At 40.3% G+C, this 17690-nt stretch overlaps 1 protein-coding gene across 2 annotated transcripts; it reads right to left on the bottom strand.

Moving 5' to 3' along the window:
- Nucleotides 1–347: 347 nt before the first annotated feature.
- On the bottom strand, nt 348–16199 carry LOC102231131 (ETS domain-containing protein Elk-4-like). 2 transcript variants are annotated; one of them, XM_023324913.1, is made up of 6 exons: nt 15970–16199; nt 12434–12648; nt 9431–10186; nt 8150–8392; nt 5117–5236; nt 348–5037 (listed from the first exon to the last, which is right to left on the bottom strand). In XM_023324913.1, exons 2-6 carry the CDS (start codon nt 12638–12640, stop codon nt 4939–4941), a joined length of 1425 nt encoding a protein of 474 aa, XP_023180681.1. In that variant the 5' UTR covers nt 12641–12648; nt 15970–16199; the 3' UTR covers nt 348–4938. The 2 variants fall into 2 exon arrangements, with proteins under 2 accessions (XP_023180681.1, XP_023180682.1); XM_023324914.1 differs by having other exon boundaries at nt 8150–8389.
- Between the last annotated feature and the right edge of the window lie 1491 nt (nt 16200–17690).

The raw sequence follows: 17690 nt of genomic DNA, 5'->3' as shown, positions 1-17690 counted from the left end.
TACTGTCACCTATCCAGCTGGAGGAAACTCTGGTCACTCCTCCATTTTGTCACCTCATTGAAAGGATTTTAATTCATAGCAATAAATGTTTAAAAAGGCTGTTTATCTGTTCAAACCATTATGAGTCATATTATTGTGGCATCTGGAAATAGAAATCATTTTGGTAATTCTAACTCATCTAAAACAAGAGAAGTTTGTTCTGATTTCAGTTGGGGAGGAAAAAAACTTCTGATTTCAACTGGATCTCAACAACATGAACCAGATCTGAAGCTTAAAGAAACCACCAAGGCTCCAAAGACCGATCAGATTCTCACACACACACACACACACACACACACACATTAAAGCTGGTGTCAGTTAGACATTTGTTTTATTATTGGTCTGTTGTACAGAACTCCTCTAGGCTCCTCCCACATCAATATGCCACTCAAGACAAGCAGCTTGTAAACATTTTGAATAAGCATCGAACTGGACAAAACAAAGCAAAAACAGTCATTCTTTAAAAACAACTTTTTACATTTCAAGGAAAAGAATCAAGAGAGCAGATATGAAGACAAAACTAAACTCCAAGACGACTGGAGGAGAAAAAAATAAGCTTTGGGATCATTTTATAGCTATTTCATAGTTTTTACTATTAAACTTACAGCAAAAGATGCTTATTCTATATATCTGTTCTATGGGTTGTAGACATTTTTATAAATATTTGTGCAAGTGCCTAATTACAAATTAGTCTTTTTTTTTTCCATACAAACTGTAAAACTTTAGACTTAGCTCCTTTTGTTCTTAGAAAATACAAGTGCATAATGAAGTCCTCCCTTTACGGGGAAAAAATACATTTCTTTAGTCATCAAAGGAAATCCTAGAAAAGTGACAGAATCCAATATGACAGGAACCCCCGACTCTTAAGTGCAAACGTCTGATCACAACATCTGCATGTACAATATCAACACGATATCAAAAAACAGTCAACATACAAAACAGACTTTGATTTTATCCCAATAAGGCTTTGATTCCTAAAAATAGAAAGAAAAAAAAACCCAACATTAATTCCCCCCAAATTACACAAAATAAAACAAGGATACAAAAAACATGCACAAAGAGGAATATTAAAAAGCAGACACTGATTTACAAAAATAGAAATTATTCTGAGAATTCTATTGCATTACAGGAAAATAAATGGAGGTTACAATGAGTTAAAGACAGGGTTTTTTCTCCTATATATATATATTTATCTATACACTTTCTGAGCAAACATTTAGAGGCAGGTTAAGAAGGAACATGGCCGCCGACGTGAAGCTGGTATTTTACATGCAGAGCGCGTCAGCTCATGTCGCTGTCTGTATGTACAGTAATGCATCCAGAATTACACCGCTGCAGAGTTTTCCTCCAATTCTCTGGTTTGGTTGACATCTAAGATACGGCGTCTGAAATTTAAAATAAAATAAAAAGAGCTCTGTGTGTGAGAGAGCTTAGTGAGGCTGACCTTGAGCTTGGCTGCGGTAAGGCACCGTTTCCATCTGAGTGAGCGCGTGTCCTGCACCAACCCATCTAACCCGTCCCTGGGTTAGAGTTGGACACTTTAGTTAAAAACAGAACACACCTCTGTGGGTTTTTTTTTTAATCCAAGCACGGTGTAAACAAGCGCCACGCACGCTTTCAATGTTAGAGGCGGGGCGTACCTCTGGAGTCTGTGTCAGACTTATGGCTTTAAAGTCGGGTAAAACGCGTGGAGTGGGCTTCAGATGGCTGATAGGTAGGCAGCGGGGAAATGTTCAGGCAGCGATCTGGGTTAAAGAACCGAAACATCAGTACCCAATCAGAAGGAGAGAGTGATGCAGCGCTGTCGCTCTCTTTCATTTCTGGTTGCATCGAGATCTTGAATAGCGATTAATTGGATGAAGTGGTTATTGAAATAACTGTAAGCTGATTTAGTGATCGATTAATCATTAGCTCCAGTATACGGACCCAAGAAAAGGAGTCAGAGCAGCAATTAAGCCAAAACTGTACAAAAAAATATATACAATTCGCATTTAAGATAAAAAAAAAAAACAGTAATTATGTTTTACCCAGAAATCCTAAAGTGGCAGTTTTAATTTCACCTGGTTCAGACTCTGTTAAAAATAGCACCCTTGCTACCCATTTATTAACTACACTGAAAAAACGAGAATTGTTACATGAAATCGAATTAAGTTTGTCAAACTTAATTTATTCATGCGTGTATAACATGACTTAACTTAATGCATGTAATTGGATAAACTTAATTTGATTAAGTCCATCTTTTTAACTTTGATCAAATGTTTCACTTTTTCAGTGTGTTGTCAAGTCAAGCAGAATCGCCCGAGTTTTTTTACATGTTGATATTAAAAGTATTTTTAGTTACAGATTCATCTTTTGCTACAAATGATCTGCATTCTCTAAAGAAATGCTCTTATAAGCTCCTTATATATATATTCCTAATATTGTATAAAAGTTTAACCGTCAGAATAATCAATAACTCAAATAATAGTTGCATCTTTGATTAAATTTATTGATAAAATTACCTATTAAGGAACTATTAGAATATTATCGCTTTACTTCTTAAAATTAAATCAACTTTTAATCTTTGATGTAATTTGACAATGTAGATAAAAAAATAATCTGATTTATGTGGCCATCTTGAGATAAGAGGGGCCATATAAATAGTTAGAGTGGGCCAGATTTGGCCCACGAGCCTCGAGTTTGACACCTTGGATTTTAAGCATTAAAGTTGAGAAGCAACTTTAAGCTACAAACTGGCCTCCACACAAATGATGCTCCGCTGTTGGACATTTCTGTGTCATTTTAGTCAATTCCGATTAAAAAAAGAAGAGAAACAGCAAATAAAATGTTTTCTGTGAGTGGTGGCTGTTTAAATTTGGAGAATAAAACCTTAGGAAAAAATATAAGAGAACAACTTTTCAGTAATATGTTTAGCTTTCCTATCATCTGTTGAAAATATCAGCCTGAATAAACGGCCGACGATACATTTACATCTAAGTCGCTTTTAACGCTTTCTTGCTTCCCACAGTAAGAACTTCCACACTGAAGAATGCCTCTAGTGTCTTGAGCAGACCTGATTCCGGCTGACTGCTCGGTGCATTTCCAGCTCAGCAGGAGAAAGAGGTCATAATGTTTTGGCTGACTGTTGGGCAAGCAAAGGTATTGCTATTTGTGGTTAAAAGATAACATACAAAAAAAACAATTAAAAAAAGCCATCAACAGTCTCGGCTTCAATTCCAGCCGTTTTGTTTGGAGCTTTTTAAAGTGGAAACAGAGGGAAGACGGCAGCATCTGCTGACAAGAAGGTAGACGTTCACAGGACAGATTGAATGAATGTGGAGTTGTACAAATATGCATGTCACTAAACAGATACTGAAGCAATAACCAAGTACTAAATACTACATGTATGCAGGGATGTCCAGTGCTGAACTGCAATCAAACTAATTCTAGATCAGTGCCACTGGTGGTGGCAGCAGGAGCTACGCTAGCTCTCATTTCTTCTTCTACACTTTTGTTAATCCTTTTGGTTGAGGTGTTGCATTATTGTTCAATTACTCTTGCTTTTTTTACTTGTGGACAGCTAGGATGCGTAGCCGTGGCAACAATGCACTGTTTTTCCCGACTAGGAGCAACTGATTAGCATCGTAAAAGCTACAATAATTCCAAGCGGCGTTGAAGAGGAAGCTTCATGATGCAGGGCAGAGAGAGGAACAGGAAGTTCAAACCATCCTCCAACATCTCTCTGCTCAGCCTGGTAACCATACGGACAGGCAGAGAGTTAAAGGGGAGTGGCCAAAGCAAATGAGGTGGATTAGCAGTGTTTGGTAACTACTGATGATGTCATCCAGGACATGTTACTGTGGAATATTGTCTTTGTCCCTGGATATTTAGCTGCTAGCATGTCATTACAGTCATAAGATGCCATGCAACAACTGTCTTTATTCAGAGGATTTTCTAGATTTGTTGCAAGTCTGACTGCTACTGGAGATTTAACAAAATATGTTTTTAATTTGAATTTAAACAAAATGCTTCTAAGGTTCTTAACTGGATCTATAAAGATGCAACAAACAACTGCTCAGGATTTCCACAAATAGCGAGCATCAAAAGGAGTTTTTTATGGTATTAATTTTTTCACAAAATCATAGGGATCTTTTTTTTTCTTGCTTTCTCATTTCTAAACAATGTTTTAAAGATCAGCTGGTGATGATAAAAAGAAAAGCTCACTCACTAACAAACGAGCCGCTTCCCTCTGTTTCCGTTCTCTGGTTTCCCTCCCCAACAAGCCAATGACACTAGTGATCCATGACAGAGAGAGAACAACTGCTGGTTGGTTGCCCCCTGTGGCTAAAAATGCTGTATGGCTTCTCTTTCTTCCCTACAGAAGGCAAAACAGGTCAACATGACTGTCAGGGTGTCCACATAAGTTTCATTAAAACAAACACTCCTTTCACTCTCTGAGATCCAATCCAAATAAAACACACTGAATGTTGGGATTCGATCCTAGAAAAAAGTGTGAAAGGAGTGTTAAAACATCTGCAAAGCATAACTTAAGGTCCAGTTTGGATTATGGCCACAAGTCAGAATAAGACAGAAGGGTGGAGGTGGCGTGGGTCGGGTAGTGAGCAGCTGAGGCAGGTGTATGATCAGGTTGGAGCAACAAACGACCCGAGTCTACTCAGGTCAGAAGAACCAGTCTGGCAGCAAAGCCATAGCTGGAATCCCATTAGGTGTGAAGCAGATTGTGTCCAGTTTGGTTACCATGGAAATCCCTCTCTCCTTTTCATCTGCTGTGATCCCAAAATAAGCCAGACAAAATGCATCAGGATGGCGAACAGAAAAAGGTCCTGAGGGCGTGAATACCACAAGACCAAGCGAACGCTGCAGCCTCATCCGTCCGCCACACACAGGCGTGGGCTGCGTCTACGTTTTCTGGGGGTCTGGGGAAATGGGTCCGGGTGTGTTGGTCCCATCCAGGCTCTGGACTGGGATCTGGAACTGGGAGTTCAGGACCGATGGGAACTGCGACAGAGACGGAAATGATGGTGTTAAGCTTTAGAGCGGAGAGAAACAGGAAGTAGAGCTGGTTCCACACACCCACCTGGAACAGGTGGGCTCCCTGACGTCTGGTGGCTGGGCTGAGGGGAGCGACAGGACTGAGCGTACTCCAGAAGTGGATGTTGGACAGCAGAGGACTGGGAGTCAGCAGGAGGGTTGGAGTCTGGGAGGGACATAAACAGACAGTTAAAGCAGGTTCTGCAACATAATCTACCAACCTGAAAACAGATTCACTTCGACCACAAACTTTACATTACAGTGCTGCACCGATTTCATCCATTTTGGGAGATCAGCCAACACTTACATGCACAATATGACCTTATCTAGCTCCGCAGAGGCTGGAAAATCTGCCACTCTTCCCTTTTTTCACCCACCAGGTCACATCTGTACATCCACGGTTAGCAACAGTCACCCCACTGTTGCCAACTTAGCAACGTTGTCACTATTTTTTAGCAAATTTTCTCACACACACAAAATCTGATTCGGCAGGTCAGGTCAGAAAACTGCAATCGGTACAACCATAAAACTCTATCATGGTTTATTTGGATTTTATTAAATAAACCAGCTTATTGAAGCCACAGGCTGTCAGATTAATATCAGCAGCTTAATGAGTCTTGCTATCGGCTGCCCTGCTCTAGGATGTTTATCCTCCTCATAAAAATGTCAGCGCTCATAGCTTGTTGTAAATGATTGCTGTAAAACGCCATTATATCAATGGAGCAACAGCTGGCACAGAATATGCTACTGGTCTGTCTCCTAAGGACCAGCAGGGTTGGGACCGGCTCTGAGGCAGAACCTAATATAGAAAGTCCAAGGTGAGGACATATAAGGTCAGCGGGTCAGCGCAGGCCACTGTCACTTTTCTGTGTCCTGTCCTAGAGTGTCCTGATCCACTCTAGGACAGAAATGGGCCAGTGGATTTGGAACTGTCTTCCATTTGAAGTGGGGCACAGTATTCTACTAATCAGCTAATAGCAGAGCTAATGTATTTATTTATTTTTTGTTAGCTCTTTAGCATTTTCACTAACTTTGAAAATGCTTAGCACACTTTGCTTCCCTTAAATGAACTTTTCTGGACAAATTCTAAAGCGGTAATTTACTTAACTGTTTTGTAAAATTTTAGTTGAGTAAAGTTTCACATTTGCAAGAAATGGCATGTTATGTTCTAGTTAGTATCTAACATCTAACCGCTGCAGGTCTGTACGACCTATAGCAGCACAGCTACAGACGTAACTCAGGGTAACCTAACCCAGCCTAACTAAAAGCTTTATCAAAAAATAAAATTTTAAGCCTAATTGTAAAATCAGACAAGGTGTCTTCCTCAGACTAAAATGTATATCATCCATTCGCAGATTATAGGCGTCTGAAACCTTTTTTCTAAACTGTTTTTCTAGTTTTTCCAACTAGGACCACATTTTGCCGCCTCCTCCTCCAAACTCACAGCGGAGGTCCAACTGTGAAGGTTCCTGTGTGGAGAGTGGAAGATGAGGAGAGGAAAATTTGGTAGTGAAAACAAAGGTTTAGCACCTTCAAACCTGTTTGCGGAGGAAATGTGACAACAACAAAAAAAAACATTTGTGAGAAATATCCGTTTCTTCAGAGCATCTTGTGAAAAGAAGCAGCAACAAAAGATAGAAAAGTTGTTATTCCAACTTTCTACAGTGTAATACAGGGTTGAAAAGCAAGAATTATCGTTAGGTGAAACAAAAATCATGCAAAATATCGGAAAACCATAAAATTGTGATACTTATTGCTGAATAATGTGATGATCATATCAACTGAAATTAACCCAGAATTTCCAGATTTGTCTTTTCTTCGTTATGTTTTGTGTTGATGCTTCAAAAAATAAGAGTTTCATCTTTAAAGACCATCACAGGCAAACGACAGAGACAGCTAAATGGTGGTCCTTTCCATATGTGAGCCGACAGGGAGCTTGAGCTGGAAGCCATGACCAAGTCTGACCTGAACAAGCAGATCTAATCCACTCTGACGCACAGTGCCACCACCAACAGTTAAACAGCCAACAACAAGGAGACTTTACTGCAGCTCTACTGCCCCCTGCTGCTCACCTGGGAGCTGCAGCGTCACCTTCTTACAGTCACATTTGGCTAGGAACTATTTGGAACACACTTTAAAGTGGGTTTAGATTATGAGTTAAAATAAAAACACATTCAAAGTCATGTTGTTGTTTTTGTTTTCGTTTGAATAATAATCATAAGAAAACTATTAACAGGCTGCATTTTGAAATTAATTGTCGGAAAAGGGTGCCGACTTGTCTTCATTTAGATGTCAAGCAGTTGAAAGATGTCTGAATATTAATATTAATGTATATTTGGTGTTTGATATTTTAAAATCGGGAGTTATGAGCGTTTTTAAAGTATTCACGGATTTTCAGCAGTTTGCTCTTTATTATATTTTTAACTTCAAACAGATTTGTTTGTTTTTTCCAGCCTGAGCTCAGAGGTTTGCTGAGAGGTTCTGCTGTCGCCTTGCGTCTCTGTTCTACTTTGTGCAGCAGGAGCTGCGACAGGAAGAACAGATGCAACAGAAGCAGGTCATGGAGAACAAACACTGACATGGTGCCAGCTCAACCTCTATGCTGATCACTCTGCAACTTTACACCAGCAGAAACCAGTCTGGTAGTTTGCTTTAATTTACCCGTCTGTTTTGTTTCCACATTTATAAATTCAATTATCACAGAAAACAACAAGTACTCAGAAAAACAAAAAAATATAGAACTAGGCAGATGTACGGTACTAAGTTATAGAAAATGTCCAACTTCATTTTATTCTGTCTGACTCAACATCTTCCAAAAGTCTTCACAAACATTTAACTTAAAGATCTATGGAGTGCAGTGGCTTTGTCCTCAGCACTTTTCAAAAAGAAGTGGTAAATTTGATCTACCTCTGCAAAATGGTGAAAACCTTTCTGACAAAAAAAAAAAAAAGAATAAAAAATCGGTATCTGCCAACATTGGGATCAGCAAAACTGTAATCGGTGCATTCGGAGACACTGCACACTGACATCGGCTGTAATGTGATAAACATGGCAATGTGGCAGTATAGAGGCGTCTCACCTGGAGCATTGCTGGTGTGAGTGAGGCAGTGGGCAGCGAGGGGCTGCACAGGTTCATGGGGGAGAACTCGGACGTGGTGACGAGCAGAGCGGGCGGACTGAGCTGCAGGACCTTTGGCGGTTTACGAGTTTTTCCCAGAGCCTGAGCGCTTCCCGCGGTGTTGCTGTTCACCGAGGACGAACTGGTCTCAGTGTCCACCAGGCCGGGCTCGTCTATAAACACGCTGATGCCGCCATCCACCTGCTGGACACACAACAGGTTCCTTTAAAAACACGGGTCACACTGTGACAGCTGTGACAGTCACATAGGAAGATCTGCTGGTTTAAACAAACTCATAAATACGGTCAACATTAATCTGTTATTTTAATCTAGAAGTTGGCCAATATGGATTTAGATTTATCACGATATTCTGTGGAACTGTTATAATGATAAAAGTGAGAGTAAAAACTATTTACCACTTTTTTTAGGTAACTGTATGGCTGTGACTGCATGGCACAAACAAGTAGTGCTCTTGAAAAACTTTATTGTAATGCGCCTCTTCAGGACACCACACATGAAGAGGACACCAGGCGTGGTAAAGATGTGTGATTTATAACACTAAACTGCACATATACTTCCAAGTTTATAGATACTTTCACTGAACAAACAGTGGAGAAAATAGTAAAGCTAACAATTAGAGATGCACCAATCTGATATTAATATCTGTTTCGGTCCCGATATTGAAAAATGATCTAGATTGGTTATCAGTGACAATGTGCCTGATGTAAAAGGTCAGATCTATTCAGTCTAATTCTATACTTTGTGCTCTGAGTGACATCATGCTTTATTATTTATTTTACATTGGCTGTTATACTGACTGAATAAATTAAAGTTGTTTTGTTTTTACATGTTTGACCAAGCGTATGAAGCTATTTGTATGTTCAAGTGTGCTGTACTGGTGCAGTTAGCAAAAAAGAAACATTTTACTTTAATTCAGCTGTTTTTCTATATTTTTTCTATATTAGATCAGGATCAGCCGATACTGAACCTTGTATTGGTATCGGACGTGAAAAAAGTAGATCCGTACCTCCCTAACAATCCCAACAATACAAACAGTTTTCAGGGGTTTAACAATGTTTTTTTTTACAGTTTTACCTTTTTTCCCATCAATGATTTGAATTTACTGTAAGAACTATAAACCAAAAGTCTTATAAGAAGCTAATCAGGATAAATGATAAATAATTTGATAAATGCTCTGTCCAGTGTAGAAAGATGTAGAGATGGCTGCAGCAGTGTACTGACCTTGTCGTGTGGCTGGGTCTCTGGTGTCTCCAGAGCAGCCGGTTCTGTGGACCCAGAGCCCCCTGACTCGCCGTCACTGTTGGTCATGTTTCCCTCCTGAGCGGCCTCCCGTGCCGCGTCCAGGTCCGGTAGGCCCAGGCCAGGTTCTGACTGCCGGCTGTGCTCCAGCGAGTAGACGGACTGGGGATGCAGCGAGGAGTGTGTGCTGACGAGTCCGGCCCTGTGAGGTGGAGCCTGCAGGGAGTCCAAGCCGCTCAAGGTGGTCTCTATGGCGACTGGAGGAGGCGGCATGGCGAGCAGCTTTGGCGGGCTGTTTCCGAACTTGATGACCGATGGCGGAGCGGCTGCTGGAGGCGCCTGCAGCAGAGGGGGGGTCTCCTGGCTCTGTTGGGAGGCGGCCCTCCGCTCAGCCAGCTTCTCTGCAGGGTTCTCCACCTTGATGGACTTGAAGAGCTGCCGGCCGTTGTGCAGGGAGTTGAGATGAAACGAAGTGTAGAGGCCGGAGTGGATGTAGTCGTTTCTGTTGGACTGCTTGGTGCTGGAGCCCAGAGCGGCCAGACCCGACCCCGCCTTGGAGCGGTCGTCAGACTCCGCCTCCAGCATAGCACCGTCCAACCTCTTAGCAACAGCAGGGAGGACTCCGCCTGCTCCATCGTCCCCCCCATCCATCCGGGCAGCGGCGTCTCCCTTCAGGATGTCGGGGTAGGACACAAAGCGGTAGACGAACTTCTGGCCGTTCACCTTCTTTATGATGTTCTACGAGACAGAACAGACGGAGCAGAGTGAGTCGGCAGCACCGCCCTCTGTGTGGGGCAGCTGGGTGCTTCCTGTCTGCACCAAGCCCAAAGCCACAGACGTCCCAGAGTAGCATGGCTCAACGCCCACAGGGTCAAACCACAGGCAGGGTGGGCACCAGTCTACAGAGCTATTTACTTTAGAATTTCTCTGCACTAGTGGTGCAAGAAAAAAATTTATTCTATAGAGAATCACAATTCCTAGTGTTGGGAATTCTGAATTGATTCAAAATACACAAAAAAAAAAAGATGTTAAAATTTGTAAGTTTGCATCTTTGCCACTCTTGTTTGTGAGCATAGTGCATATCGAATCACATGTCCACTAGGCCACTGTAGAAGACTGTATCACCCACATAAGTATTTTGAATAATTCTTTGATTTTTTTTTAATTTAAGAAAAAGCCAGGCAGATAAGCTGACCTGTCACTGTCTATTTATGCATCTTAAACAAACCTTGTGCATATTAAACCTGTATATATTGTATATATTTCCATCTTTTTAATGGGGTTTTCTGTGTATGTTTAATTTTTTGTGTCGTTCACTTTAATTATCCAAAAAACAAATGATTGACATCAGCTCCAGTGCAATGTAACCTTATATTGATAATTACTACAAGTGTAGCCTAATAGTGGTAATTTAAGTTACAGAATTTTATGCACAAAACTATTTTTGTTTAAGTCTTAACTGATGGAATTTGATACACTATGAAACCAAAGAGATCTGTTTTAACTAAATGCATTAGTTTTGTTTAAGCAGAAACTCCAGAACATTTGAACAGAAAAAGTTTGTTCTAAAATAAATATTGTTTGATTCGAATTGTGACCCTAAAAGACTGAATCAAATCGCTACAACTGAAAGATTTGCATCTCTACTCTGCAGTGAGAACTACATTCACCTTTATATTAGATGTGTTATCTTTTGATATTAATCTCTGCTAATCCACCTCATTTGCTTTTGCTGCTCCTCCTTAACGCTCTACTTCACTCTGGACAGGAAGACGGATGGAGGTAAATAAGAGGCAATGCTGGAGGAAAACCACTTGAAGGCCGTGAAAGAGTTGAATATGTGCCAGACGTTCACGTTCGATCCTAAACGACAAATTAAGATCAAAGCATACTTACAATTTAGAATGGCCCAGTCAAAGGCCAGACCAAAATCTAATTGAGAATAAGTGGTTAAACTAATGATCTTCACAAACACTCTTCAATCTGACTGACCCAGAGCTGTTTTGGAGAAAAATGTCAGTTTCCTTCTGGATATTTAAACAAAGTGAAGACCCAAACAGCTGCAGCTGTACTGACTGAAAGCAAGTCCAACCAACTTTTTCTGCTTTTTATTTATAGAAAATAAAAAAAATATGATTTCCTTTCACTTCACATTTATGCACTACTTGGAATTTGTATGTAATCCAAACGAATTACATACAGCAGAAACCAGAAGTTTACATACACCAAATAAAAAGACGCATAAACTTTTTTCTCCCTGTCTGAAGTTAAATATTTCAATTAACCCTCATTGATACCAATATATAACTAACATAACTGTCTGATTTTGAAGACATTAATGAATAAATTATTCTAAAACAGGGCTGCACAGTGGCGCAATTGGTAGAGCTGTTGCCTTGCAGCAAGAAGGTCTGATTCCTGGCCCGGGGTCTTTCTGCATGTTCTCCCTGTGCATGCGTGAGTTCTCTCTGGGTTCTCCGGCTTCCTCCCACAGTCCAAAAACATGACTGTCAGGTAAACTGGTCTTTTCCTGTATCTCTCTGTGTTGCCCTGGACAGACTGACGACCTGTCCAGGGTGAACCCCGCCTCTCACCCGAAACGTTTGCTGGAGATAGATACCAGCACCCCTACCGACCCCACTAGGGACAAAGATGTTAGAAAATGGATGGATGGATATTCTAAAACAGACATTTAAAAAACAGAAATAATTTAGGTAATTCTGACGTTTGGTCTGACTGAACTACAGGCAGTGAGAAGAAGAAGAAAGGTGGATGACGTGTATGTAAACTTCTGGTCTCAACTGTATACAAGCTGCCATTCCTTTCTTGTTGCTGTGAACAAATAGGATCAGAGTATTTCCACACATTTTAAGCGTAAACTCCTAAATGGTCATGAGACGATTTGTGGGATTTTTTTTCTCTTTGGCATGAAACTTCCCTGATTGACCAGCTCCTGTGTAGAGGTCAGAGGTCACCGGAGCATACCTTGTCATAGTAGTACCTCAGCGCCCTGCTGAGCTTGTCGTAGTTCATGTTGGGCTTGTTCTTGCGGGCTCCCCAAAGCCGGGCCACCTCCTCGGCCTGCAGCAGCTTGAACTCTCCTTCCTCATTGGTCCAGCAGATGAGCTGCTCGTTGCTGGAGTCCAACAGGAGCTGGAGTAGGAACTGCCACAGGGTGACAGAGTTGTCCATGTCGCTTACTGAGGAAAAAGAAAAATAAGAAAACACACACCAGACACACAATCAGACATTAAAGCGTTTATTTCGAACGTTAAGTGGTGTCACTGCGAGTCAGTTCAGCAGCACCGTCTGATAGAAGTGTTGCCCCCACAAGATTCCCACATTGAAGGAAGGTGATGCAGTGATAGAGGAACCTGTTCAATCAACACCAGTTGGGGTTTGTGGAGTACAGGATTAAGTCAGATAACTCTAAAAATGCCAGGTGGTAAAATGTTCATTTTTACAATTTTTACCAAACAGAGATCTTTAAAATTAGGAGTGTGCCGAATGATCAGGACCAATTTCCTTAAGTTTGTGTGATTGGAAAATTTTTTATCAGGGTTTTAATAGTTTGGGTTTTTTCGTTGCAGTTTAGTTTTATTTCATTGTGACTTTTTGTTTGTATAATTAGGTTAGTTTTAGTCAGCATTTGATGTGTTTGCTAGTTTTCATTAGTTATTATTAGTTGAACGTTTAGTTTTTATTAGTTGAATATTGTTTGGTTTCTATAGTAGTAGTTTTAACTTTTCATACTTTGACCATTTTGAATTCTGCACCTAAAAATTAACCAGAGTATTGTATTGTGATTATGTATACATCTATTGGGTAATGAATACGCATTAGTTTTCAAAAAATTATTATTATTGAACAACCAACTAATTCTAAACGTTTTGTTGCCTTTTTGCAGACTAGCGTAAGCGCCGCCAGGAGGAATATGGCGTGCCGTAATTTGCCGAAGGCTGACGTAAACTGCTTGTGTTGAGAAAAAAAATATCTATTTCACATCAGTTCAAAGGGTTATTAAATAGATTAATGAAGAGAAAAACAAAGTTAGTTTTATAAAAGCACAATATAGTTCTAGTTGGGGCCTGCCCATAGCAATGCATAGGGATGCAATCCCTATGCATTGCATGGCAGGCACCTATTGTTCTACACCTCAAAATAACTGCCGCTTCCTACTACCGTTAATGCGGCTCGTACCGCTGCATGCCCCCTCACAATATATATATCAAAACGTGCGGCTCAATCCCGTGAGGGGAGCTATTACTTTTGTTGGCATTTCGAGTAACTGTGGCGACATAATTAACAAAAAACGAGCCAAATTTAACTCAAAACAAAAGTCTAACTGACACAAAACAGTGTCAGTTAGACTCAAAATAGACATAGAATTTAGTCTGCCTCTCTGAACTGCTCTTTAGAACTACAATGACTGAAGGTTAGAACTACAACATGGCGGACACTGAGTGCCTACAAAAGAGTTCTGAGCTGAATGTCAGAACTACAACATGGTGGAACTGTCAGTTACTACAGAGGAGGACTGAGCTGGCCTTTAGAACTACTTGTGTTTTGGGCTTTTTATAACTGATTTTACCCAACCATTGTTACACATGGGATTAGTGTGGCAATTTAAACTGAAGCTTAACAAAAATTTCAAAATAAAAGCCTTGACAATTTTTACATCAGATAATTGCTCTTTTTGGCTTTATGTGACTTTTTTTATCCAAAGCACTGTTACACATGGGATTAGTGTGGCAATTTAAAATGAAGCTTAACAAAAATTTCAAAATAAAAGCCTTGACAATTTTTACATCAGATAATTGCTCTTTTGAGCATTATATAACTGATTTAACCCAGCAATTGTTACACATGGGATTAGTTTGGCACTTTGAAATGAAGCTTAACAAAAATTTCAAAATAAAAGCCTTGAGAAATCTTACATTAGGTAATTGCTCTTTTGAGCAATAAATAACTGATTTAACCCAATGACTATTAGACATGGGATTAGTTTGGACCTTTGAAATTAAGCTTAACAAAAATTTCAAAATAAAAGCCTCAACATGCCCCTGAGGTTAGTGCACCACCGCAGGCGGTGCAATAATATTATTCTGCATTATCTTTTTCTCTCAGGTCAGGGAACTGCCTTGCGCAGCAAGGCAGTTCATTAGCATTAGCATTTTAGCTTATATAAGCTATTAGCTATTTATTTGACTTATTAGCCATGTTTAGTCTACTGAATGGAGTAATACCATTATAGAAAACATCCCAGTGATGTCCCACATGCTACTGACAGCAATCACGCTAACATTAGCATTTTTGCTAATTTTAGCTGATACACTTACTTTATCATACTGAATGGTGCAAGTCAATGTTAGTAAACATTCTTGTCATTGTATTCATATGATTGCAGCTTTCTTTAGCATTGATGCTAATTTGTAGCATCAGAACGCTGGGTCCAAACCGACGGGCACACTTTGGCAGGCCCCGGTTAAATTTCTTCAGGAATTTTCTAGTTAGTTATAGTTGTTCCCCCATTAATTACCGTTTTTGTTTTTTCACAGTTAGCAAAAATAAAAATGTTCTCAATTTCAGTTTTTGTTATTTCTAGTTGCAGACTAAAAACGGTGGGAATTCTTAGTTTTGATGGGCTAGCATTATTAGTATTTGATCTGCTGACGACTGATCAGAGCCAGTCAATAGCACCATTAAAAACATGCGTGTCGGTCAGTTCTCTACCACAATGTAAGTAAACAAAACGATTCTGTCCTTTGACAGGACAGACGATGATAGAGAGACACTACGCCCTCCCGTAACGAAACCTGCAGTCAAACATTCCATACAATATTATTATAATAATTCATTTTTGAATGGCGTCTCTGGTATTTTCGCTGCTGCATCAGAATATGACTTCTACTCGGACAGGATCCGTCAACATCTAGATGTTTAAGCTTCTTGGAATAAATCTGGCCTGACTCATGCGACATGCTTGGATGGAGAAAACCCAACCCACACACACACACACACACACACACTATCCAATCTGTCTCACACCGTCATGTTAAAAGCGCCGATATCAGAGGAAAATAGGACAGTGAGGAAAACTGCAGTCGGAGAAGATTACCACAGAGGGTTACATAACATATGACACTGATTGAAACCTTTATCTGTAGATATAGGGATGAAATGCTAAACGGAATGGCAGATTTGGTGCACAGTTATATCAATATGTTTTAAAGTGGAGCGATTTGTTCGCGCTGTCAGGCAACCAGCAGCTCCCCACTGTGCAGAACAGAGACCACTTGTTGATGGGGAACCCTTGGATAGTTTCGGTACCGCTAACACTGCTTAAAGGTTTCCTTCGGCGTCAGTTAATGTCCCAAATTAAAGCTCGAGCAGCTACTGTCGCCTTCAGCGCGCGCGCACACAGGGCTGAGGTGTCAAACAAATGAAAGCGCCGACGTTAACTAGCTAGCTTTTAAGTTAGCCCAGGGCTAGCTCCAAGTTAGCTCCTGTGCTAAGGTTACCTCGCTCGAAGAGCCCGCTGAATTTCTGAGTCGTCGAGCCGCGTCCAGGTGTTCCTCTGTCATCTCTGGGGAGCTCTTACAGCACCGTGGGTCGGGAAACAGGGTCCTAGCAAATGGCTGAGCGCATTCCCACTCAGGAATTCAGATTTAAAAGCATCTGGATCTCACTGACGGTATATCCTTTGACCAGGAACTGATGCTGCGTTCAATGTTCTGCGTATAAACCCAATCCGACAACTTTCTCCACGGACTTCGTGGGTGTGAAGTCCTTCCATACAGAAGCTGTTTGACAAATGTGGTTAAGTCAAAGAAGATAAGACAAGAATAGCGTCTTGAGTTTAACTATTTTCAGTAACATTATGTAATAGAAGGTTATTTGGCGATCTCATCAGTTTCACTGGTTTGCCGTTGTTTTCGCTCTGAACGATTGTAAGAACAATGCAAGTTGGAATTCCTACGATTTCAAAAGTTACTTAAATGCGCCATCAAATAAACAGAGATCATTTCCTCCATTGTTTGTTTTCGTCTCTGGTTTTAGCTTAAGCTATCTTTTTTTCATTTCTTTCAACTATAAAGAAACGAGTGACAGATCACCTGTTGTTTTTCCTTGTAGGATGCATGTTACAAATCCAAGGCATATTTTTAAAATGTTTATTTTTCAAAAGCATGTATAATTTTCTTCTTCCTTCATACTAAATCTAAATAAAATTGAGAACCTTGTGATTGTTACTCGACGTAACACTCGACTCAAAAATAGTTTTTAAAAAATTGCCAAATGATTTAAAAGTCATGCATGCTTAGACTCACAGTTTTGCACTATTTTGTGTTGTTCTTTGTCATAAAGTCTAAATCAAACATATTGTCATTTCCAGTTTGAAAGCAACATGAAACTTATGTTGGTATGAATTGTTTTGCAAGGCACTCTATATTGTTCTGTCATGTTGCACCTAAAAAAAAAAATCAAGATTGCATCATGAAAAAACAAAAAAAAAAATTTCAGATGAGCAGCGCTAGAAACTTTAGTGTCGTGCTCCAATATCAGGCTAACCCAGCTCTGTACTCTAACAGTAACTGTGGGTAAAATAAAACGTATCGCAGCTCAAATGAATTGCATCCAATGGAATAGCATTATTTTTGCTACAACTTTTTTTTACTGTATCAGTATCAGTGGGTGGGACATGCTTGCTGTCTTTGTTAGAAATGGAATTCCCACATTTGGAATCAGAATTCTAAGAAATTCTCTGGATTAATATAAAAAGCAAAACACCTTATTCCTGCACTCAGCGTGAACTGTAGATCTACGAATCACCACCAAGGGGCAGTGCATCACAATAATCCTCAGAGCCAAGCTGCGAAATGGCCAATTACACGAATAATGTCCTGCTCTCTGTGTGTTATACATAAAAGGGAAGTTCTACGATCAAATGTGAATGAAGGTTGATAGTGTCAAGCTCTCCAATGTTAGCCCTTTCATGTATAGCGGTCACTACAGTGGACAGCTTTCTAAAAGCCATTTTCTTGTGTTTCTTGTAGATGTTATAAAAGCACAAACACCACTAAAGTGGGCACTAGTGCGTCAGGCAACACACTGCCAACTACTGTCCATCTACTGCAAGTGCAAGATTTTTTTTGTTAAATCCAATAGGGCGGACAGACAGAAGTGTATCAGACTAACTCGGGAGTATCCAGTCCTCCCTCCTACTGTGGAAATCTCTTGCAGG

This window comes from Xiphophorus maculatus, chromosome 20, assembly GCF_002775205.1.
Source record: "Xiphophorus maculatus strain JP 163 A chromosome 20, X_maculatus-5.0-male, whole genome shotgun sequence".
Taxonomy (NCBI): Eukaryota; Metazoa; Chordata; class Actinopteri; order Cyprinodontiformes; family Poeciliidae; genus Xiphophorus; species Xiphophorus maculatus.
This window is presented reverse-complemented; position numbering and strand designations above follow the sequence as displayed.